General features: G+C 40.9%; 1 protein-coding gene and 1 pseudogene across 4 annotated transcripts in view; both read left to right on the top strand.

Annotated features, from left to right (window-relative positions):
* SLC28A3 (solute carrier family 28 member 3) overlaps positions 1 to 24,962 on the top strand; it is a 77,415-nt gene that overhangs the window by 22,579 nt on the left and 29,874 nt on the right. For all 4 annotated transcript variants that reach the window (XR_005354058.1, XM_038526958.1, XM_038526957.1 and 1 more), the window contains 12 exons: positions 4,321 to 4,403; positions 7,020 to 7,111; positions 8,679 to 8,868; positions 9,950 to 10,094; positions 11,327 to 11,440; positions 11,969 to 12,046; positions 14,329 to 14,409; positions 15,847 to 15,927; positions 17,185 to 17,310; positions 19,190 to 19,320; positions 20,477 to 20,645; positions 21,046 to 21,243. Coding sequence is in view for 3 of the 4 variants with exons in the window: in XM_038526958.1 (XP_038382886.1) it covers positions 4,321 to 4,403; positions 7,020 to 7,111; positions 8,679 to 8,868; positions 9,950 to 10,094; positions 11,327 to 11,440; positions 11,969 to 12,046; positions 14,329 to 14,409; positions 15,847 to 15,927; positions 17,185 to 17,310; positions 19,190 to 19,320; positions 20,477 to 20,645; positions 21,046 to 21,243 (1,488 nt within the window). In the remaining variant the exon portion in view is untranslated. The remainder of the gene's footprint in view (positions 1 to 4,320; positions 4,404 to 7,019; positions 7,112 to 8,678; positions 8,869 to 9,949; positions 10,095 to 11,326; positions 11,441 to 11,968; positions 12,047 to 14,328; positions 14,410 to 15,846; positions 15,928 to 17,184; positions 17,311 to 19,189; positions 19,321 to 20,476; positions 20,646 to 21,045; positions 21,244 to 24,962) is intronic.
* On the top strand, positions 2,037 to 2,135 carry LOC119871040 (annotated as a pseudogene).

Consider the following 24,962-nt stretch of genomic DNA (forward strand, 5'->3'; position numbering starts at 1 on the left):
GAATATTCTTCAGCACCAAAAAGACATGAACATTTGAACCATGAATAGACATGGTTGCACATTAAGTATGTATTAGTAATTAAAAGAAGCAGTCTGAAATGGTTATATACTATATGATTCCAAGGAAAAGGCAAAATGGTGGAGACAGTAAAAAGACAAGTGGTTTCCGAGAGGGAAGGACATGTGGGCAAAGCACAGAGGATTTGGGAGCAGTGAAACTACTCTATGTGATACTACTATGGTGAATACATGTCATTATGCATTTGTCCAGATCCATAAAATGTACAACACTAAGAGTGAACCCTAATGTAACTATAGACTTTGGGTGCTAATGTGTCACTGTAGGTTCATCAATTGCAACAAATGTACCACTCTAGCAGGAGATGGTACTAATGGGGGGAGGCTATGCATACATGGGGGCAGTAGGTACATGGGAAATTTCTACTTTTCCTTCAATTTTGCTGAGAACCTGAAACTGCTCTTTAAAAAATGAAGTCTTTTTTTTTATTGTTTCACAAAACAGCCAAAAACAAAACAAAATAGATACTTTACTATTATAAACAAGAATATAAAGAGGGAGGAGGAGCCACCAGATTTGGCAACAGTGGACCTTGAGTGACCTTGGCAGCAGCCATCTCAATAGAAGTCTGATCACAGTCGGCTAAGTGAATATGATGTGAGGGTCACTAAAAGTAAAGGCAATAATTTCAAGTGGTTTGGCTGTGAAGAGAAAGAGGGAGAGTAGATATCCCATGACTATGAGGTCAGGAAGATTTTGTGTAGTTTTGTCGTTTTTGGTTTGTTTTAAAGATGGGGATGGGGACAGCCACATGCAGAAGAATGAAACTGGACCAGTCTCCTATACCATGCACAAAGATAAACTCAAAATGGTGGAAAGATCTAAATGTGAGACAAGAATCCATCAAAATACTAGAGGAGAAAACAGGCAACAACTTTTTTGAACTTGGCCACAGCAACTTCTTGCTAAAAAGATCTATGAAGGCAAGGGAAACAAAAACAGTCAACAAAACTAAAAGACAACCTACAGAATGGGAGCAGATTTTTGCAAATTAAATATCATATAAAGGGCTAGTATCCAAGATCTATGAAGAACTTATCAAGCTCAACACTCAAGAAACAAACAATCCCATCATGAAATGGGCAGAAGACATGAACAGAAATTTCTCCAAAGAAGACCTACACATGGCCAACAAACAGATAAAAAAAAATGCTCCATATAACTTGCCATCAGAGAAATACAAATCAAAACCACAATAAGATACACCTCACATCAGTGAGAATGGCTAAAACTAACAAGACAGGAAACAAATAATGTTGGAGAGGAGGTGGAGAAAAGGGAACCCTCTTGCACTGTTGGTGGGAATGTGAACTGGTACAGCCACTCTGGAAAACTGTGTGGAGGTTCCTCAAAGAGTTAAAAATAGAGCTACTCTATGACCCAGTAATCGCACTACTGGGGATTTACTCCCAGAGATACTGATGTAGTGAAACGTGCAGACACCTGCACCCCAATGTTCATAGCAACAATGTCCATAATAGCCAAATGCGGAAGGTGTCACAATGTCCTTCGACAGATGAATAGATAAAGAAGATGTGGTCTATATATACTGTGGAATATTACTCAGCTATCAGAAAGGATGAATTCCCACCATTTGCTTTCACCTGAATGGAACTGGAGGGTATTATGCTGAGTAAAGTAAGTCAATCGGAGAAGGACAATCATCATATGGTTTCACTTAAACACAGAATATAAGAAATAGTGAAAGGGACTATAAGAGAAAGGAGGGAAACTGAGTGGGGAAAAATTAGAGAGGAAGACAAACCATGAGACACTCCTAACTCTGGGAAACAAACAAAGGGCTGCAGAACATGAGGTGAGTGGAGGGATGGGGTTACTAGGTGACGGCACTAAGGAGGCCACTTGATGGATGAGCACTGAGTGTTATACTATATGTTGGCAAATTGAATTAAATTTTAAAAACTGAAAAAATAAAAAAATAAAGATACTGATGGGAGCTCACTTTGGCAGCACATATATTAATTGGAACAATAAAAGATTAGCATGGCCCCTGCACAAGGATGACATGCAAGTTTTTGAAGCATTCCATATTTTTAACACCAAAAAACATAAACCGATTAAAAAATGGGCAGAAGACATGAACAGACATGTCTGTTGGCCAGCAGACCCATGAAAAGATGCTCAACATCAATCATCATAAGGGAAATGTAAATCAAAACCACAAGGAGATATTACTGCACACCTCTCAGAATAGCTAAAATCAAAAACACAGGAAATGACAAGCGTTGGCAAGGATGAGGAGAAAAAGGAACCCTTGTGCCCTGTTGGTAGGAACACAAAGTGGTGCAGCCACTGCAGAAAAGAGTATGGAGGTTCCTCAAAACTAAAAATAGAACTACCCGGTAATCCAGTAACTGCATTACTGAGTATTTATCCAAAGAATACAAAGGGATACATACACACCTCTGTTTATTGTAGCATCATCTACAATATCAAACTATGGAAGCAACCCAAGTGTCCACTGATGTAGAAGAATGGATAAAGAAGAGGTGATAAGTGTATTTTATATATATATATGTATATATATTTATATGCATAAATATTATTCAGCCATAAAAAAGAATGAAATCTTGTCATTTGCAACAACATGGATGGCTCTAGAGACTATAATGCCAACTGAAGGAAGTCAGTCAGGGAAAGACAAATACCGTATGATCTCACTCATATGTGGAATTTAAGAAACAAAATAAATGAACAAAGAAAAAAAGAGATAAGCCAAAAAACAGACAACTATAAAAGAGATGGGTACCAGAGAGGAGGTGGGGGGGGTGTGAAATAGGTGAAGGGAATTAAGAGTACACTTACCCTGATAAGCACTGAGTAATGTAGAGAACTGTTGAAGACTATTTTGTACAATTGAAATTGATATGAAGTTGCATGTTAATTATCTTAAAATTAAAATTTAAAAAAAGAAAAAATCTGTGCCAATCTAATAGGTAAGAATAAACAAACAAACAAATAAATAAATAAAGATGGGAACAGGTTGGGGGGGCCAGACAGTTAATGCCAGACATTCCATAGACAGTAGGTAACTTGAAATTTCAATGAAAGAAATTTCAATGAAAGAAAGAATTTCTTTGAATTTGAATTTCAATGAAAGAAATTTCAATGAAAGACATTTCAATGAAAGAAAGATGATGAAGATGAAGATGAATCTCAATGAAAGAAAGATGATGAAAGAAAGATGAAATTTCAGTGAAAGAAGAGATGGGGTATGGCTAGAGGGAGAGAGAATCCTAAGCATGCTCCACACCCAGCATGGAGTCCAATACGGGGCTCAGTTTCATAACCCTGAGGTCATGACCTGAGCCAAAATCAAGAGTCAGACACTTAACCATCTGAGCCGAGGTGCCCCACTTATGACTTATTTCTGAGTTCGCACAGTACAGAGAACCAATGGCTACCTGGGATATGACAGAAAACAGAAGCTGAGATTTGACATTATCCTTTTTAGAACCTGTTCAAAACTGCTCCGCATCTGCAAACTGCCTTGCTACCTGTCTTTGCCATGCTTACAATAGCTGGACCTATTTGAGACATTATTGCAAAATGGAGGGAGGCAGGCAATCCTCTATGCTATCCTGAAAGCAGAATGGGTCATGGATCTTGAAAAGCTCAAATGGTACCTTCAAAGATACCCAGGTATATACTTCACTCCATTCCTTAGAGCAAGGGTTAGTTGAGAAAGGGCACTACTTCCAAACTTTAGCCCATTGATAGGAGGACCCTAGTTCCCAAGGGAATGTTTATCAGCCCTTGAAGATACTGGACTAGTGCTCACATCTGCAGACCAAGCCTTGGGCTTCCAGGAAAATAAACTGGCGTTGGTCTCCACCCTCTGGAAACCACGTCTGGCAGAGTATAAAAGGAGACTTATGCAGCCTCTGATATTAACTTCATTGAGCTCATGCCCAAAAACAGAGCAGGGGTTGAAGGATTAGAGTAGAGACAGGAGCAAGAGGCAGAGATATGAGCCTATTTCCTAAAGAAAAGGAGGAAACACTGCAGCTCTTTTGGAGAAAAGAGAGAGAGAAGTGTGATCCTGTACTTTTCATGATAAAGGGGAAAATGTCTGCACAACTAGGTAATAGGAGCTATATTCTTGCATAATAATTTTAAAAGACCTGTTGTCAATCCTTTGCCAAAATTCTGGCAAAGATTAGGGGCTGTTATGCCCCAGATTCTCATTATTCCATCTCTCCTACAATGCTTGATTTCAGGATGAAGAGCAGATCACCATTGAGCAGGATTCTTTAAGAAACAAAGAAGATATGGAGGATGATCCAGAGACACATCAAAAAGGGTACAGGTTTAAATCAGAGAAATAACCATACTGATCTCCTAATTGGTTTTGTCACTTTGTTTCATCCTCCTCTAATTTTAAACATTTATTACTATTTATTAGCTATTATCACCACCACCACCAATCCCTCTTCCCTACTACCCACCCAACACCATTTTCAGAAAATTTAATGGATTTCTATGATAATAATTGTAGTAAATTCAAACTACTGATGTCCTGAGAACCCAATATCCTGGCCAGTCATCTAATAAAGGCATACATTACCAACTAATTGCTCCAGCCCATGCAAAAGTAGTTAATTCATCTTCCCAATGTCAATCAATAAGCAATTGATTTCTCAAAACCCAATCCATATTAAGTCCCAGCGAATTTGCTCTTACGTTGTCATATCCTGAAGGTATTCCTAGTCCTTATTGCCTCATGAGGTAAGAGAGGCAAATTATTTTCTTTATTTCTTGAACCAGGAAGATGAAGCTAGAAGTGGCTTACTCAAAGTTAGTTAGCTAGAGAGGAACAAAACTACCTTCACAATTTCAGCTTCTGATTTCTAGTCTAAGATTGCCTGGGACTCTGTCTTAACACTCAAGTATTTGTCAAGTTTCTGAATGTCCATTTAAGTTTTGTTTCAATGTCTAAGTCTCTGAGGAACTTTGTTTTTATGCATCAGAAGATATCTCTGGAGTTGGTGAGAATTGGGATCAAAAGCTCTTGTCACATATGCACCATCGAAAATATTTACCACCTCAGAAACCTGAGCTTACTTCCATCTTTCATTTTACTTTATGGATCTCTGACCCCAGGGCCTCAGAAATTCTCCTGAATGGTCAGAGGCATCAGACGTTGCTAATGTTAATGGGATGGAAGCAATCATCAGGAGGTTGGGAGTCATCTAGCCAAGATAACCAAATGGCTGAAGCCTCTATTTTGAGCTACTTTATTTTATGCGCTGTGAGATTGCTATTTGGGACCACATATATTCCTTGCAATTAAAGAATCTGATGAATCCAAACTAAAGTACATGAATGCACCCAATTAAATGTTGCCTTCCTCCATGGCCACTGTGAAACTCTATCAGAAACTAAGGAGGAAGCATCATCCACCTTTCCTAAATTCAACCATGAAAACTTAGTGTCTACTGAACTGGTATTCCCTTAATATCTTCTAGATCAGTGTTTCCACTGCTCAGTACATGTATTCATACATTAAAGTTTTCATGAAATAAGACTCATCGTTACTATGTGTGATATGCTCTGATACATCCTCTTCTTTCTTATTAAAGATGGGTGTCCTGCAGTGTTCTTCATAACCCACAGATGGGTCCCCCCGCCCAGGGGTAGAATACTGTTCCAGAGAAGCAACACACAGTCCCACTTCATTTAACTAGTAATTCAACATATGCTGGTCAAGCAGCCGAATGTCCAAGATCCTAGTGGTATTGGGCTCACATCTAATCTCCAGAAAGTTAGCCAGTTGAGGTTTCATCACAAAATATGATCAAGGAAGACAGTAGGAGTGAAGCACAGAGGAATGCCTCTGTCCCTGTCTGAGGAGATGCAAGAAGGTGTTGTAGGAGTGAGGGGCTTGGGCCGTGCCCTGAAGCAGGCAGTGGGTGCTGATACTTGGCATAGCTGCTGCAAGGTGGAGAAGTGAGGGTGTTAACAAGTAGAGGGGAGGTCCCAACTCAGGGATGAGTCCTTTGTGATCCTGGAGATAAGGAATCTCCTTTAGGGACCAGAAGTGACCTAGAAGTGGTCTCAAATTAGCAATGATTAAATGTGTGAATAAATTCCTTCCTCCAGTGGGAGAAGAAGAGGTCTCCATTACAGGGGGCATAGAGGAAAGAGGTGAGTGCAGGGAAGCCAGATTTCAGGGCAGGTGTGGAGGGAACCAGGAGGACCCCAGGAGAAGTAGAGGACAGTCATCATGTGTATGGCCCTGGGGCCCCTCCAAACTCACTGATGGACACCATATTCCGCAGCAGAAGTGATCAGATGCACATATTGCTCACTCACTACCCACAACCCCCTAACAAAGCTCTGAACAGAAACAAAGGCATGCCAACAATGCCAGAACTTTCTGAAAAGCTATATTACAACCTGCTGGTTAATAGCTCTGAAATCCACAAAATCCTTCTTTACATTTCAAGCACCCAGTGAAGTGTGTCAGTCTCCCACTAAAACATACGGTGAGCCAGGACGAGGAATGACCAACTTACTCAAACTTTGTGAGACCAGATGGCATGAGAGTTTCTAAAATCAGATTTCATAACTGTGTCCTAAAAGCTATCAGAGGCCCTCCTAGCCCAGTGAGAAACATTCTTGTCTCGTGATTTTTTATCAGCGTCTGGTTAGTATCCATCCCCCCTGCTCTATCTCCAGAAGCATGTTTTCTACATTTCTGTAAGCCCTCAGGGCTTGTCATATCATGCAGCAAAGGTCGACCCAAGCCATGGTTGATTGTAGTCTAAAATGAGATCAGTATCCCCCTTCTGTCTAGTAGGACATACACCTCATCAATTTGTTTGTTTGCTTGTTTAATTTACAAAGCCTCACCTAGCTCAGTATGTCCGTTTGTTTCTTGTTTTCTTTCAGCATTTTTGCTTTTGTGTTGCTACAGGTATCTGGAAAGGAAATATGATACAGTTTGTGATTTTTATAAGAAACACAAGACCATCTTTCAGTACATCATCTGGGGCATCTTAATACTAGGTAAATAATGAAAGGAGGATAGATGCCAGTGTCTTTATTCAAGAATCCCCCATATATTATCTTTCTGTAGAAGGAAAATAAATCTTTCTAATCTTTGTTCCCCCAGACTTCAGCGAATCCACAGAAGCAGAGAGGTTAATTGAGAAACCCTGAGTAGTGGGTCTCAATTGGGGTTGAATATACAGATAGTTTCCTTGTTTGACTTATGCAGCCAGCAGCTAATTATTTAGGTCCCCTGCTCTAATGGCCTTTGTTGTTGTGATATGGATTTAAGGGTTGGTTAATGCAAATCCAGGTAACTAGAAAATATGGTCATTCTCACAAGGTGGGAACCTAATTGCAGGAGGGAATCTAAGCAATTAACACTTCATGCAAATACAGCATGAGCAGGAGTCTAGGGTCATGTAGGCTATTCTTCTTTCCTGTCTTCACAGATGAGAAGCTTCCCTATTTTTACTCCTTCCAAAGCAAAGGATTCTGCAGCCCATTTTGACGAACACTCCTGTCTATAAAATATGAACCCTCACACCCAAGTCCACTGACATTAATCCAAGACCAATGCCCTTCTAGGGTCAGTGGCTTTTTTGGTGTTCAGATCTCAGAAACAAGGAACAACAGGGTTGAAAGCTTCCACTGTACTGGGCCACATAGTATTTTAGACTTTTCAGGCAAGGCATCAAAAGCCACACAACTCTACAGTTTACAAAAGTAAACAGACAGGCATGGCTGTGTTTCCAAACAATTTTATTTGTAGAACACAGATACGAGTATACAAATACAATTGTACCTACCACCTACAAAAACAAGTGGTAGGCCAGATATGACCTGCAGACCATGTTTGCTGACCCTTCTAGGAAAACTTGCTCTAGAATCTCCTCCTCAAAGCAGCCACATTGGTAATTATCCCTCAGCCCTTTCTTTAGAGATTCTTTGGAACTCTGAGATTTCTGGTAAGTCTATTTTCCTACTAAAGCTTAGGCCAAATCTGAGCTGCCAATAAGGAAAATCAATACTTTTTTGCCAGTGGTTGCTTCACACCTGATGTTTCTCTGCTAGAAGCTCACCTGCTGACTCTGAACACACAAAAAAAGCTATTAGTACTGAGAGACCCAACAATCTAGCATCAAGATTCAAGAACTCAGGTTTCCATGAGAAAACAGATCTAGCACTCTGTCCTCCCTGCATGGGTGAGACTCTTAGGGGATTTCTTTGAAAAAAGAAAAAAACAGGACACCTGAATGGCTCAGTTGGTTGAGTATCTGCCTTTGGCTCAGGTCATGATCTCATGGTCCTGGGATCAAGTCCCACTTTGGGCTCCCTGCCAGAGGGGAGCCTACTTTTCATTCTCCCTCTGCCCCTCATGCTCTCCTTCAAACAAATAAAATCTTAAAAAAAAAAAAACACCTCAAAACATAGTACTAATAATTACTGGAGCCAATTGCTGTATCAAAAGCTCTCCTGCATTTGGTGACCTCTTGACTGAACCTGCTTGTGACTGAGCACTGTCAGTGCTGGTTAGCAGCTGGTGTTGGTGATGTTCTCTGTTCTGTACTCACTTTCCCAACAGGTTATCTGGCGATGGTGATTGCAGCTTGTGTGTTGAACTTCCAGAGAGCTCTTGCCCTTTTTGTGATCACTGTTGCTGCCATCTTCTTTGTTATCTGGGATTACTTTATGGCCAAATATGAGCATCAAATCGATGAGTGTCTGTCTCCTGCCAAAGGGCTCCTAAACAGCCATTGGTTCTGGATGAAGTGGTAAATGCACCCAGTCCTCTTGTTGCATTTGAGAGGGATGTTAGTCTTTCCCAACACTGTTCCAAACACATGTTCTGAAATCGCTCCTTCATTTATGGGCTATTGAAACTAGAATAACCTAGTTATGATGCTTGTTATAATGCCGTCATTTTACAAACAGGAAATCAAGGTCTAGATAGGGCATTGATTCATTCAAGATATGTTCAAATGCCCCTACAAGTGCCTGTAATTCAAGAGCCACCAAATGATAAAATGATGGGATAGTTCTGACTTGAGGAGGCAGCTTTCTGCTCTGGGCCTGAAGCTGGCCTCTTGGAGAGAAAGACCCTGTGTATTATTAAAGCCAACTCTTCCCTATAGAATCTCATATCCTATGAATGACCACTCAGGGCTTTTCCTTCTGCCTCTTTCTGTGAGCCTCCCTTTCCTCCAGGTGGCCCTAGTGGATTGCACACCAGACAGGATTACCCTAGTGGATTGCACACCAGACAGGATTCTCCCCAGAATGGCTCATAAGGAATGTACCAGGAAAGTTCACATATCCTTGGCTTATTTACACAGTTTCATGCAATCCCAACACAGCATGTTTTCCACCTCTGTGATCCAAACTGTGAATCAAACATGTTATGCCCACTAGATCCACCAAGGAGTCAGAGCCCTTAGCTCTCTGAGGCCCATCTGAAGTCCCCCAGCTTCAGAAACACATTTCAAGTTCTCCCCTAAAACGAAGAAAAGTAAAATCTCTCCTATCTCCCAAAATGGAAGCGAGGACACACAGCAAATCTCTTAAAGAAATCACCAGACTCCCATCTCTAAACATCCTTTCTCATCTCTGACCCCTTTGTATGTCCTTGAACCAGCAAAGAGCCCCAAATTTGCGGAAGGTGTTTAACACAGCACGTAATTTTTTGTCTATTTGCCTTTATAGCCATAATGAAAGAGTCTGTGTAATTTCTAGAAACATAACTTCCTGGTGCCAGGGTGTGTTACACTTAATAAATTTTCTGTTTGTTAAAGCCTGCTTAAGATTTTCAGGGTAGCACAAAAACTGCTGTCAATGCCTCCTTTCTGATTATCTTAGGGTGGTTTGGAGCTTACTGATCCTGGGAGTTATTCTCTGGCTGATCTTTGATACTGCCAAATTGGGCCAACAGCAGCTGATATCCTTTGGTGGGCTCGTAATGTACATTATCCTGGTGTTTCTATTTTCTAAGCACCCAACCAAAGTAAGTATGAAATAGATTTAGACTTAAACTTTTCCTTCTAATTTTCCCCTCAATGTCTAAATTGTTCAAAATAATGAGTTTGAGAGAATTTCACTGTTATTCAGATTTTGTCTTACCTTGCTATGCTGTTTTAAGTAGCCAGGGACCTTTCTTCCCAAGCTTTCTTAGAACTGGTACTCTCATTTTTTGTTCCCAGTTATCTTCCAATTACACCACCAGTGAGATGTTCTCTCTTGCCTAGTCCAATTTCTACTCACATACACCACCTCCCTCAATCAAGCACAAAAAGAAAATTTATCTATTTTGATACCAATTTCCCCAGACCGGTAATAATCTAATATTTCACTGCTAGATTGTGCATTTATCAAACTTCTATTTGCAAGTTAGGCTATTTTCCTGCCAAACTCTGTCCTTAAACAGTTTTGTTTCCATTGAATTCAGTTCTCATCCTCATTTTGCCAGCCTGTAACACATGATATGGGAATCCAGAGACACTGAAGCCTTCACATGTGACTCAGAAAGCAAACTCCAGCACATTTTTCTGGCTTTCTGAAAGGTTGACCCAAGAAAAACAAGTCACCTAATAGGATCCAAAGCCCTTGGCCACCTCCAATCAACATCTCTGCCTGTTTCCATGCCTCCAATCCCACAGTTCTTTGCAGCCCACTCATCTCCACACCACAAATGAAAGCAGATGATTGTCCATTGCTGCTGCACTCCCTGGGTCTGCATTAGAGTTAATTGGTTCCTTTTACAATGAAATGAGAGCCCCTCAACAGGGGGGAGTTTCACTTAATTCACTTACAAATTGTCAGATTAACAAACCTTGGGCACACAGGGAAGCCATGTTCTGCCTTTCCATTTTCCAGACAGGAAATAATTATAGGTCTCTAGTATTTACAGCACGATGAAGAGGACCAGATCCCTCCTCTTTTAGGGTCCCCGCTAAGACTATGCTTTGTGTCTAAGTTATTCTATCAGGCTATAATAGTTACATCTCTCCAGAGGCTGGAGAACTCAGACTCGGATTTTGAACCGGGAAATGCAACCCTGAGATCTGGGGGCATGATTCTATCAAGGGATTCTCTGCTCACAACTGCCTTGGCTCCCAAAGAAGGTGGATCATAGGCCACGTGTGAGAAGCTTCCAAGGAAATAGTCATCCTCTGGGTGTTTATGCGGACCTTCGCATTCATTTTCTAGTAAGATCTATCTCTTCATCTTTCTGCACAGGTTTACTGGAGGCCTGTCTTTTGGGGAATTGGGTTACAATTTCTTCTTGGGCTCTTAATCCTGAGGACTGATCCTGGATTTATGGCTTTTGATTGGTTGGGCCAACAAGTTCAGGTAAGTTGAGTTCAAATGAACATCTTGCCAATAAGTGCTTTTAGTATTTGCATATAATCCTCAAGACATGTCAGAAATAGGTTCAGCTTGACACAGCTGGCACCTCTGGGGCGGGATGAAAGGGACAATCAGGATAGGATAGTGATGTCATGGATGATATGGGGGAGAGACAACAATTATTAAGTAATAATTAAACAGATTAACATATTCTACACAAACAAAAATGTAGGTCAACTAATGCAGATGAATAAACCTATTTCTGCACATCAGACAGGATTACCCTAGTGGATTGACACAGCGGGCTCCTTCTTAAGCATCCCAGAGTCATACTGAATGTCACAAACGACAGGAAATCTGTATGCAGTTATAGCTCAAAAATATACTTCCACGCCATCTACTGGAGCGGGGAAAGCTATGAGGATAGTCCTTCCACAACTCACCAGCAAGTTTGCTGGGCTCCTCCTTGGTCGACTGTAACCACCAATTCCAGGTTGTAATGATTGTCGGCTCTTCCTTTCTTTAACTCAGACCTTCTTGGAATATACTAATGCTGGTGCAGAATTTGTCTTCGGTGACACGTACGCAGACCACTTATTTGCATTTAAGGTAAAACCAAATCCCTTTTTGAAGTAGTTACCTCCTTTCAGGACCGTCTGGGTCTTTATAGACATTCTGATAGAACCTGACCAGAAACCAGATATACACCTGCTGGTCATGTCCTACATAGATAGCACAGCATTGCCTTTTTCCACTTATCTGATTTTATCTGAAGTCCACAGATTGTAAACATTTTCTTTGTGACTATAGCACTGAGAGAAACATCTAGAGGAAGTCAGAAATATACAAATAGTTTTGAGGGGGCTCCTAGCATTGCCTGAGACACTATTGAAAAGACCTATGGGGTAATAGTATCTGTGACATCAGGGAAAGGAACACTTGGTACCTGGCCATGATCGGGCACATGGCCACTGAAGGCTTCTAGGCCCAGGATCAGTGACAGCTCTGTGCTCAGGAACCCCATCAGCCTCCCAACAGGAGACTGCTGCCCACCCACATTCACCTCTGTTCTTCCAGAGCCATTTCCGTGCAAAACCTTTCGTGTCCTTCCTTCTAGCACAGCAGACCTGGAGGCTGACCCTTCTCCCAACCAAAGGAGGGACATTATTCTCCAGGGGAAAAGCATTCTGGCCTCCCTGCACTCCCACACACCCAGGAGCACAGTTTCCCCTGTCAAGACCCTGCAAATACTTGTTGATGAGTCCCAAGGATAAATTTGGCTTTTTCTACAGCATTCTTTCTTGCAGTGCTATTGTTTCTATACTTCTAAATTGTTTTCTCACTTAGGGACTCTAAGCTTACCTCCAAACTACCCAGTATAAAAGACCATCTTTTATACTGATTCTTGACTTGTTGATTTTTTTAAACTGCTGATTTGATGCTTTGGTGCTGAGATAACTAAGTCATCTCCAAAAGGCCAAAGGTTTGAAAATATGCTGCTATCAAGAATTGAACCTAGACCTGGGAAAAAGAAAAGTCACTGGGAAAGCCTAATTTGCTACTCCTTAGACTTTTCCTGCCCACCCACCCACACACCACCTCCTCTTCCCCAGAGCAGTGGCCTCCATCCTTTCTGCCAAAGCAGAATCCCTGTGGGAACATTCACGAGATAAGCCCCAATAATTCCCTGAAGCTTTCAGGAAGGCTCTGCTTGCCCATTAAAGCCAATAAAAGCATATAAGTGAGCTCTGAGTAATGGCACAGAATGTCTTTTAATATATATTATTAATAGATTTTTTGAATTAATTCTGTACGAATTGTCCTTGGTCATTCTATGTGTCTGGTGGCAGCTTGTCCCTGGCCATTTAGCTGGAGAACAGAGGGGAAGGGGTACATAGGGGCAGGAGTGCGGAGGGATCCAGCCCACAGCTCTGTGTGTTCTCTGCAGTGTAGAAACTGCTCACTGTGGAAACAGGCTGCATTGAAGGCACCCAAAAACGTCAGGGAAACAGGATCCAAAAAAAGACACTGAAGTAAACTAGCTTCCAAAGTTCATTTGTGGTATCACTGAAGTAAACTAGCTTCCAAAGTTCATTTTTTTAGCAATTAAAAAAATCTATAAATAAAATAATTGTTATTTTAAAAGGAGAGAAAATGAGTGGGAAAAATCAGAGAGGGTGACAAAACATGAGACACTCCTAACTCTGGGAAACGAACAAGGGGTAGTAGAAGAGGAGGTGGGCAGGTGGATGGGGAGATTGGGTGACATGAACTGAGGGGGGCACTTGACGGGATGAGCACTGGGTGTTATACTATATGTTCTCAAATTGAACTCCAATTAAAAATATACAAAAATAAAAAACAAATAAAAGCTAAACGAATAAGTGCTTACTCTCTGGAAGGCAGTGCACGTAAGCACATATCATGCCATATCTGATCCCTGTAGCCTTTCTAAATAAGAAATCTGAGAGGTGACTTGCACTCAATTTTGACCAGGATATTCTGCTAATGAGGCTGTTTAATATCAGAACTTCAAGAATATCTGCCAGTGGCCTTTAGTTTGTTGATCTACTGGTTACAAATCCCCCCAAAACTGCATTCCTTCTCTGAGTAACTACAGTAAGAAAACTCATCATCGCAGAGAAACAAAAAAAAAAAAAAAAAAAAGTCAAGTTTCCTATGAAACATACTCAAGCTTATCCAGAGCAAATTCAAATAAGAGATTATAGATGCCTGATTAAAGTGTCTCTGATTCAAGAGGAGTTTCCAGTATGATGATGATGTTTCAGCAGGGCAAAGGAGGCAGGAGAGGGACCTGATCTGAATCATACGAATATACCGAGGCCAACATCAACTCATGATTGCTTTCATCCCCCCAACTCACCCCCCAGGTCCTGCCAATCGTGGTTTTCTTCAGCACCGTAATGTCCATGCTTTACTACCTTGGATTGATGCAGTGGATCATTAGAAAGGTACTGGGACTTGAAACGATTGGGTGACAGGTGTACAGCTGCTTATTTGGGGACAAAGTCTTAAATGCCTTTTATCTAGGTTTTCCCAACATGCCTTTATGTTCATACCAAGATCCTCCATCACCTCCTCTTCCACCCCAAGTTATTAGACCCTCGCAAAAAATCCTACATGTAGCCATAGAGCAAATTTTATCTCGGAGACATTTAACGGGGCTTTGACCTGCTGGCTATCTTCAGGAAACCTTAGTAATTACTTCTTTGACCAAAGTATTGACTCCAGCAGAGCAGACATCTGTGGGGAGAACAGCACCCTTCCTTCATCCTGGCTGTGTTTCCCTGTGCCTTACACGGAGTCCCGGCTTTCCCTCAGGATGTTGCAAAAGTGGAGACACCTGCTCTAGTTGTTAGAAGATCAAAGCAAGAAGGGGAAGCTGCTTTGTGTTTCCGAGGGACTTGATAAGCACACACAAGTTTTGTTTTTTTTTTAAATAAAAATCGTCTGAAAAGTTAATCTCATTCCTGCCACCTCAGCATCTGTCAGTTCTACTAGACTTGTGTTAAATCAGAACCTGAGGAAATGTGTAAGTTAGTGCAAATGCACACCCAAACCAGGCGGTGCATACAGAGATTGGGCACAGCCATAGCCCTCCCTTGATCCTTGTAAATACATAAATGAGAGGGAAGGAGAGACAAAGGAGAAGGAGAGAGAGGGAGTCAGAGAGGCAGAGAGAAAGAATAGCAGCTGAATTCAGAATTTCAGCAACAGTGTAATTTTCTGATTGTTGACTTGAACATTCAACAGTACTGGGCTCATGTCTAAGCAGAAAGGAAGGACAGAATGCAACAGGATGTCCCCATTCTGAAGCGGGCACCACAGTCTCTAGCGGAAGGGCTAGTGTAGAAGTGGGACCATAAACCATGTTCATTTGAGAGTTTAGCACAAAAGGCCAAACCTCAACTACATCCCACTACTTACTAGCTGGGTGATCTTAGACAAAACAACTAACGTGTTCTGTGCCTTGGATTCCTTTACTATAAAATGGCTATGATTACAGGACCTCTCACAAAGGGTTGTTGTGATCATTAAATTCATTGCCTGAATCAAGAGCTTAAACCAGTGCTTGGAATGCAGCAAAGCTTGTCATGACTGTTAGCAATTATTATAATTTATTACTCTTATACAACATTTTGATAGACAATTGTTTGTATGATGAAAGTATGAATTCAGAGGATATACAGTGACTCAGCCCTACCATTCACATAGGAGGATTTGATGGGTCCACTTTGTAGGCTAAATAACATACGCTCACATTATGCACCAGTGCTGGCCTGCCAACAATTATTGAAAGCATTTTCCTTGAAAGATTTTCATCCCTACTTTGAAGTGTCACATATACAAACAGCTCTTCACTGATTTTGTTCCTTTTCCCCTTTTAGGTTGGATGGGTAATGTTAGTTACTATGGGATCATCTCCTATTGAATCTGTAGTGGCTGCTGGCAATATATTCGTTGGACAGGTAAGTTGTAGAATCTAACACCATCTTGACTCGATTACTCCTACCTGCGGGGTAAGAGGGCTCATGTACTAAGTTTCTATTTAGTCCATGAAGTGAAGCTCAACACATTCCATCTTATAGAACAATTACAAATAATGAGGGGAAACTTGTAAAATTGCACACATGCTTCTGCGGTGCTCAACTGAATACTTACTATGCTAAAAGTACAGCTATTATTGATAGAGAGTCCCATGTAACAGGCCACCTGTCCTCCTTAATGGGATTTAGCCCTTACAACACTTTCTCTAACTCCTTTCCACCCAAGGAGAAGAGTGGGGTATATATTCCCAATTAGGATAGCCCCTTTGGGCACCTGTAACCTGTCCTTGTTATTGATGGTATGTTCTTAGGCATCTCTATTTCCCTTTGGTGTAAGCAAAGAGGTTTATGGTCGGTCACGATGAAGCTGGAAGATGTGAAGTCACCAGTTCACAAGGCTAGGCCTCAGTTACTTGGGCAATAGTGTTCCAACTTAGAAAAGTGTACCTGGCCAGTAGACTAGGCTAGTGGAGACCTTATATGAATTGTCCCTGTAAACTCTTGCAAAATTTACACATGACTCAATATGCACACTGACATATTGAACTCTAGTTCAGTGATCCAGACATCAATGGTGTTAGTTCTCAAATGAATATGCATCAGAACCACAACTGAAGGCTTGTTCAAACAGTATGATAGCTGGTCCTATTCCCATAGTTTTTGAATCAGTAAGTCTAAGAATTTGCATATCTAGTAAGTTCCCGGGTGATGCTGATGGAGCTGTCTGTGGTTCACATTTAGAAATACTGCTTTACATCTAACTCTTGGTTTTGGCTCAGGTCATGATCTTCTATGAGTGCTGGGATTTAGTCCCGAGTCATGTTTCGAGCTTGTTGTGGAATCTGTTTGAGATTTCCTTCCCTCTCCCTTTGCCCTTTCCACTTGTGCTCTCTTTCCCTTTCTCTCTCTCTCTCTCTCTCTCTCTCTTAAATAAATAAATCTTTCATAAAATAACAAAGCAATACTTCTTTAGAAAATGGAATCTGGGAGACCTGGGTGGCTCAGTCAGTTGGGTGTCCAACTCTTGGTCTTAGCTCAGTTCTTGATCTCGGGGTCGTGTTTTTAAGCCCTGCACTGGGCTCCGTTAAAAAATAAAAGGGAGAGAGAATCTTTAGTAGATTGGCACACATTCCTATGATTTAAAAGAGAGCATTTAATCTTGTCTTGCTTTGTTTCTAGACAGAGTCTCCACTGCTGGTCCGACCGTACTTACCACACATCACCAAGTCTGAACTCCATGCAATCATGACAGCTGGGTTCTCCACCATTGCTGGAAGTGTCTTGGGTGCATACATTTCTTTTGGGGTAAGAACATTTGAAGATAAATTTATGGAAAATTCAACCTCTTCTTTCTTTGCTGATCTATAACTATCCTCTATATCTCTGTCTTTTGTTGACCACTGCTGTTGGAATAGGAGGCCAAAGAGTGTCCTTTTGCTGTATAGTTGGTTATTCTTCCTCTGGCCTTGGAATGGAGTGACCCTGAGGATCTCTGTGGCTTCACTTTCAAATCCTGCCACCTAAAACTGAATTGTATTCAAGTGTGGTAGAATGAAATCATATTATGAGGTTCCCTTGGCCAAATATCTAACAACATAAAACAATAACAAAATCGTTATTACTGTCACTAGTAAAGGCAGTCTAGACTGAGGGTCGGCAAAGTGTGACTTGTGGGCCAAGCTAGATTGCTCCCCTTTATGGTAACTAAAGTTTCACTAGAAACCAGCTACTCTATTCATTCTTCTATGGGAGCTTTCATGCTACAGAGTTGAGTAGTTGTGGCCTGAAAAAGCCAAAAATATTTACTCTCTGGCCCTTCACAGAAAAAGTTTTATGACCAGTGGCTTAGAGCAGTGGTTCTCAAAACTTACTGCACATTTAGAATCAACCAGGAATGTTTAAGAACCCGGACGTCCAGGCCCATGCCACAGAGTAATTAAACCAGAAGCTCTTGGGGTGAGACCCAGGCATCAGTAATTTTTTTAAAAAAATTCCTCCCGTACATTCTTATGTGGAACCCAGTTAGAGAGCTGCTGGTGTGTGGCACAGGGCCGCAGAGCATTATAACCGGTGCTTGTGCCCCAAGCACAGAGCTTGTAAGCCCCAAAGAGAGGCAGCCTCCAGTGCAGACACGGAAAAATGAAGAGGTGTGGCCCCAGGTGAGTAGGAGCTCTTACTAGAGAGGTTTCATCCCTTCACTTCAACCAGTCCTCGGAGAGCCAACCAATAGGAAGAGGGAAGAGCAAAAGTGGAAGAGGGGGCACCTGGGAGGCTCAGCCAGTTAAACATCTGCCTTCACCTCAGGTCATGATCTCAGAGTCCTGGGATGGAGCCCGCATCCAACTCCCTGCTCTACGAGGAGCCTGCTTCTCCCTCTCCCTCCGCCTGCTTGTGCTCTCTGTCCTTCTCTCTGCTAAATAAATAAATAAATAAATAAATAAATAAATAAATAATCTAAAAGGGGGGAGGAGCTGAAAGAGTTCTTAGGAATAGCAGTTTGGATCTGCAGATGGTCCACTCAGCCACCGCTCTAAGAGTGCTGCCTGTGAAAATGTGCTGGCTGGACTGGGGGTGGGGAGGGAAGTGCAGATTCCGGCATTCTGAAAATATAGGGAAGAGAATTCAGAAACAAAATAAGCATGTGGGGACGAAAGGCAAAAGAGTTTAAGTAGGTTCACAGTGAGGGAAACAGAAATCACTTACAGATTAAAGGGACTCTGGATAATGAATATTATATAAAAGCACCACAGAATTCAGAAGACTGAAAGGAAGACAGAGAGGGGTGTACCTGTGCCTGCACCCCAGACACTTCCCTTGTCTAAACTGATGATCTAATGAAATACGTGTTTTCGGGACTATTTAAACATTCATCAGGTCCACAGGGAGGGAGAGGAATCTTCTTCTGAAGTTTTTACCAGGATTCATTCTCTTCTGAAATGATTAGATTTTGGTTTTGGGCTTCTCACCAAAGGATGTGGTCAATTAGCACAAATTCCTCCCTTCGTCCTCTGACTCTCAAGGTGATGCTGACATGGCTCACTGAGTGCTCCCAAGCCTCCAAAAATACACTATTGTGAGGCAGGCTCCGTTCTGCCCTTCTCTCCCCTTGTAAAGCTTTTGGGCTGTTCATTCTGAGCACAACAGAAAAGCTACACTTCAGCTGGCCCTTCTCCCAAAATCACAGGTTTCACCCTCCCACCTTTTAACTGCGTCAGTGATGTCCGCACCTGCATCATTGGCTGTGGCTAAACTCTTCTGGCCTGAGACAGAAACACCTAAAATAACCCTCAAGAATGCCATGAAAATGGAAACTGGGTAAGTGGGATACCTCGTTCCTACAAGCTGGGGAGGTGGGATGGGGGTGTCCAAATTCAAAGCACAGACAAAAGTTGATCATTGGAGAGCCCATGACCTTAAAATGAATGTAATTTCCCAGTGACTATCAGGCTTCATTAGACTTCCAAAAAAAAAAAAAAAATCCTTCTTCAATACTTGAAAAGCTTCCTAAATACTTGTATGTCAATACATTTCCTTAACCGTAGAATGTAGATATTTCATTTTAAATGTGGTGTAGTGTTTTTTGAGCACTGATTTAAGACCTTTGGAAAGCAATGGGACAACCATTTCTGGAAGTTTCTTATATAATAGGAAGTATGAAGGTATGATATAGATATCTTTAGCCCCTCTTCAGTTCATTTTTTTGCCTTGTGCAAAAGAAAGGAAGAAAGGGTGAAAAGGATAAAGGGGTTCAAGATAGTCAAAATAATCAAATTCAATAACAGAATCCATCAACAAACATGTTGCTGGGATTCATCCCCTGTTTGTATATAGGTATAGTCAGTAAAAAGCAACTTGTCAAAGAATACATGTATGGAATAGGTGTGATTTCACTTGTAAAGTTAAGCAAATGTGTATATCTATGCAACATATTATTTAGGTACACACTCACATAGGAAAAGGGAAAAGAAAGGGAATGATAAGCAACCTCTAAGGAGCCAGGTACCTTTGAGATTAAAGAGAAGAGGATAAGATTAAGGAAGAAGGGGTACTCAAAAGTGATGGTGGCATTCCATTTCTTAAATGAGGTGATGGATATTCAGGCCTTCTTTGAATTATTAGTTCTTATGCCATGAACTAATATTTTACTAATATTTTATAAATATTTTCTAGTAGCTACCTTAATATAATTTTTAAACCTATAATATTTTTATCTTTTCCCAAATTTAATTATAACCTCTTCCCCAATTAACAGAGTAGTATAACCATGAGACACCCATATGACCATCACCTACACTCAGGAATTATAAGCAATTATAAGTGATGTCATAGAATTTAGTTATTTTGACCAAGGCATGAGCTTGTGAGGTTGTGTCTCCAACCAAATGAGCTCTGATTATTCCATTCTTACACCTGTGATGTCCATCCACTGATAACACCTTGGTAATTCTGAAATTGCTATTTTTTGATAAAGTGATTCAAGGAACCTCCTAGAAGCCGCAACACAGGGAGCATCCTCATCCATCTCCCTTGTGGCAAATATAGCTGTGAATCTGATTGCCTTCCTGGCCCTGTTGTCTTTTGTGAATGCAGCCTTGTCCTGGCTTGGAAACATGTTTGACTACCCACAACTAAGTTTTGAGGTATAATTCTATCATGTCTCTCTCCATTTTGTTTCTACCTATCTTTGTTTAAAAAAAAAAAATAGGTTTGTGAATTGCCTTCCGTAACCACCTGTAGTATACTCTTACACAATGCACACACTCATCATGTATCTCCCATCTTCCCACCTCCTCCTGCCCCTCAACTCCTATCACCCTCCTGGAGAGAATGATTGACCTCATGCCAGAAATTCAGGGGACTTCATATAACCCAATGCTAACCTTGACTCCTAATGGAAAGAGATGAGCAAAGCAATGTGAAGAAATTTCTACACCTAAAGGAGATATAGAGAGGTTGAGAAAAATCTTGTAAAAAGGCTGAGGCAGAGAAACAAGAAGCAAATCACCATTCTAATAAGGAATCTATTTTTGAGTTTTGTAGATAATATGCTCCTATGTCTTCATGCCCCTTTCCTTCATGATGGGAGTGGAATGGCAAGACAGCTTCATGGTGGCCAAACTCATAGGCTATAAGACATTTTTCAATGAATTTGTCGCTTATGAACACCTCTCAAAATTGATCAGTTTAAGAAAGGAGGCCGGACCCCAATTTGTGAATGGTGTGCAACAATATATGTCGGTGAGTAATTACATTGATTTCTCAATACACTTCTTTCTCACATATCTACATTGGTCAAATAGTCACTGGTGCTTGTGCATAGTAGGCCAGGCATTTGGGTATACATAAGAGAAAAAGACAAACCAAAAATCCCTGATCTCATGGAGCTCATACTGAACATAGCACCTCATAATTTTCAATAATGTTGAATTAATCCGTGTGTGTGTATCTTTGTGTGAGGTATACACAGCTAGTCCTTACTACTATGATCATTTACTTTTGAGACCTGTAGATCCAAACCTAGATGAGCTGGGACAAGAATCAATGAAAAAATATTTGCCACATATCTTCTGTGTGCAAAGCACCTATATACACTGAGGCCACAACATGGAACAAGTGATGAGGTTTCTGCCCTCATGAGATCATAGTCTAATAATGTCAAGGGTCTCTTCCTTCCAGCCTTAAAAGTCTATGAACTCTGAGAAACTGCCCAAATGCAAAATTGTGCCTAGAAATCCTAAGGAAATAGTGAGACACAGTTGCTACTCTTCAAGTGAATGAGGGAAGAGAAGAGCTTGGGTTGTGGTCTGAATTTTTGAGACAAGCACCCTATAACTATGTCAGGACTTCAGATAAATACACTCCAAGGCTTTATTCATGTCTGCTTGACCTCAGATGGGACAAGGGAATGTGGGTGAAGCCATTACTTAGGTCATATTCTACAGCCGAGTCTCCAGCCTTTCTTTCCTGAAAAACAGAATTGTCCCACACACAGAACTCTAAGGAAAATGGGAACCTTCTGACCAAAAGAAAGTAGTTTTTATACTGAGAAAAAGAAGCTCATAATCCTAGCAGTGCCGAGCAGATTTGTGCACATTATTACAAGAATAGAGACAGAACAGTAGGACTGATTTGGGTTGGGGGTGATCCCAACCAGAGGCAGATCCACAGAAGATATTTGAAGACAGGAGCCCAATAGCTTCTGCTACTGTTTAGTCAAAATGGCAAAAGCATTTTTTCCCATTTTCCTATTTACAGGCAACAAAATGGGGATGAGTACCTGCAATTTTTGTTTACCAACCAACAAGTGGTGGGGGTGTCACATCATCCCCTGGAAAAGGCACCACATGACCAATGCATAAGATCTAGGTCCATGAGGCAAAGCCCAATGTTATCCAGGTCAGAATATGTATGTAGCATGTTGTCCACAGGATGAGCTCTTCATTACGCCATCATCTCTTCTTTCTTAACATAAAAGAAATACTGTGCATGTTTGTTTGTTTACACTTAATTTATACACACCCTGGTATAGTATTAAAAAGGTACAAAAAAGCAAGAGGGATAAGTGAGTCATCCTCCCTATTTTTCTGCTGCTCAGCTATTCTCTTTGTACCGTATTATGCTCTTACTCTTGCTCTTTGCACTTAATAAGATATCTTGGATGCCATTCCCTATCAGTGTCTGTGAAAGAGTATTCTATAGACTGAACACAATTATTAATTTTAAGCCATCTTTTGTTGATGGACACTGCTACCAATTTTCTGCTATTGGAAGCAGTGTTACAATGACTGTCCCTGTATATCCAGCATCGTTGCTCAGGCTCTGGGAGAACCAAACGATGTATTATTGATTTCCTAGTGCAATGCAGCTCTTTCCATCACTCAAATATGGGAAAAGGAAGAACAGTAACATTTTAGCCTCCTGTCCCTCTTATTACAAAACTCTAGATGGAACCCACTCTGGAGCAGAGTGGTTTCTCAGATCTGAGGGAGTGTGCTCAACATAGTTTCAGTTGACCAAGATTAACTGGGGTTCAGAAGTAGATGCTCCTCCTTCTGACGTATCATCTAACATTACATCAGAACACCTACATCATTTATTACCCTTTATCACATCACATAGGCACTTTATCATTTCATATCACCACAAGAAGAAGGCCACTCTGCACTGGACAAAATAACTAGAAAGAAGAATTCATCACAAAAGAAATAAGCAGAACAATACTCTCTGTCCTAGAATTACAGAATTAGGATTTAAATACAATGTCAGAAATTCAATTCAGAAGTATAATTATAAAGCTACCCGTGGTTCTGGAAAAAAGCATAAAGGATTCTAGGACTTCATTATTACAGAATTGAGATCTCCTCAGGCCAAAATTTAAAATAGATTAAATGAGATGCAATCAAAACTGGATGCTCTAACTGCTAGGGTTAATGGAGTGGAAGAGAGAGTGAGTGATATAAGAGGCAAGTTGACAGAAAAGAAGGAAGCTGAGGAAAAAAGAGAAAAACAATTAAGAACTCATGAGGAAAAGCTTAGGGAAATAAATGATAGCTTGAGAAGGAAAAATATACATCTAATTGGGATTCCAGAAATGGCTGAGAGAGAAAGAGAGGACCATAAAGGATATTTGAATAAATAATAGCTGAGAACTTCCCTAATCTGGGGAAAGAAGCAGGCATTCAGATCCAAGAGGTAGAGAAGACCCTCCCCCAAATCAATAAAGATCATTCAACACCTTGGCGTTAAATACTGAAACTTGCAAGTTTCAAAGAGAAAGAGAAAATCCTTAAAGCAGTGAGGGACAAGAGATTTTTCACTTATATTGGGAGAAATATCAAATTAACAGCAGACCTCTCCACAGAGCCTGGCAGGCCAGAAAGGTCTGGCATGATATTGACAGGGTACTAAATGAGAAGAACATGCAACCACGAATACTTTATTCAACAAGGCTGTCATTCAGAATCGAAGGAGAGATAAAGAGCTTCCAAGAGGCAGCTCTGAAAGAGCTAGGCAGAAACTGAAAGAATATGTGACCCCAAAACCAGCTCTGCAAGAAATATTAAGGGGGACCCAGTAAAAAGAAAGAGGGAGCCCAAAGAAACAATCCACAAATACAGGGACTGAATACATAATACAATGACACTAGATTCATATCTTTCAATAGTTAGTCTGAACGTAAATGGGCTAAATGATCCTATCCAAAGACACAGGGCATCAGACTGGATAAAAAAGCAAGACCCATCCATATGCTGTCTACAAGAGACTCATTTTAGACCTAAGGACACCTCCAGCCTGAAAATGAAGGGGTGGAGAACCATTTACCATTCAAATGGCCCTCAAAAGAAAGCTGAGTTAGCAATCCTCATATCAGATAAACTAGAGTTTATCCCAAAGACGGTAGTAAGAGATGAAGAAGGACACTATATCATACTTAAAGGGTCTATCCAACAAGAAGACCTAAGAATCATGAATAGTTATGCCCTTAATGTGGGAGCCACCAAGTATATCAATCCATTATAACCAAAGTAAAGAGATACTTAGATAATCATATACTAACAGTAGGAGACTTCAACAGGGCACTCTCAGCAAGTAACAGATCTTCTAAGCAGAACATCACCAAAGAAACAAGGGTCTTGAATGATACTTTATCAAAGAGTTTTTACAGATATATACAGAACATTGCATCCAAATGCAACTGAATACACATTCTTCCCAAGCGCACGTGGAACTTTCTCTAGAATAGACAACATATTGGGTCAGAAATCAGGTCTCAACCAATACCAAAAGATTGGGATTGTCCTCTGCATATTTTCAGACCACAGTGCTTTAAAACTAGAACTCAATCACAAGAAGAAATTTGGAAGAAACCCAAAAACATGGAGGTTAAAGAGCGTCCTACTAAAAGATGAATGGATCAGCCAGGGAATTAGAATAGAACTTAAAAGATTCATGGAAAC

The sequence above is a fragment of the Canis lupus genome, chromosome 1 (assembly GCF_011100685.1).
Source record: "Canis lupus familiaris isolate Mischka breed German Shepherd chromosome 1, alternate assembly UU_Cfam_GSD_1.0, whole genome shotgun sequence".
Taxonomy (NCBI): domain Eukaryota; kingdom Metazoa; phylum Chordata; class Mammalia; order Carnivora; family Canidae; genus Canis; species Canis lupus.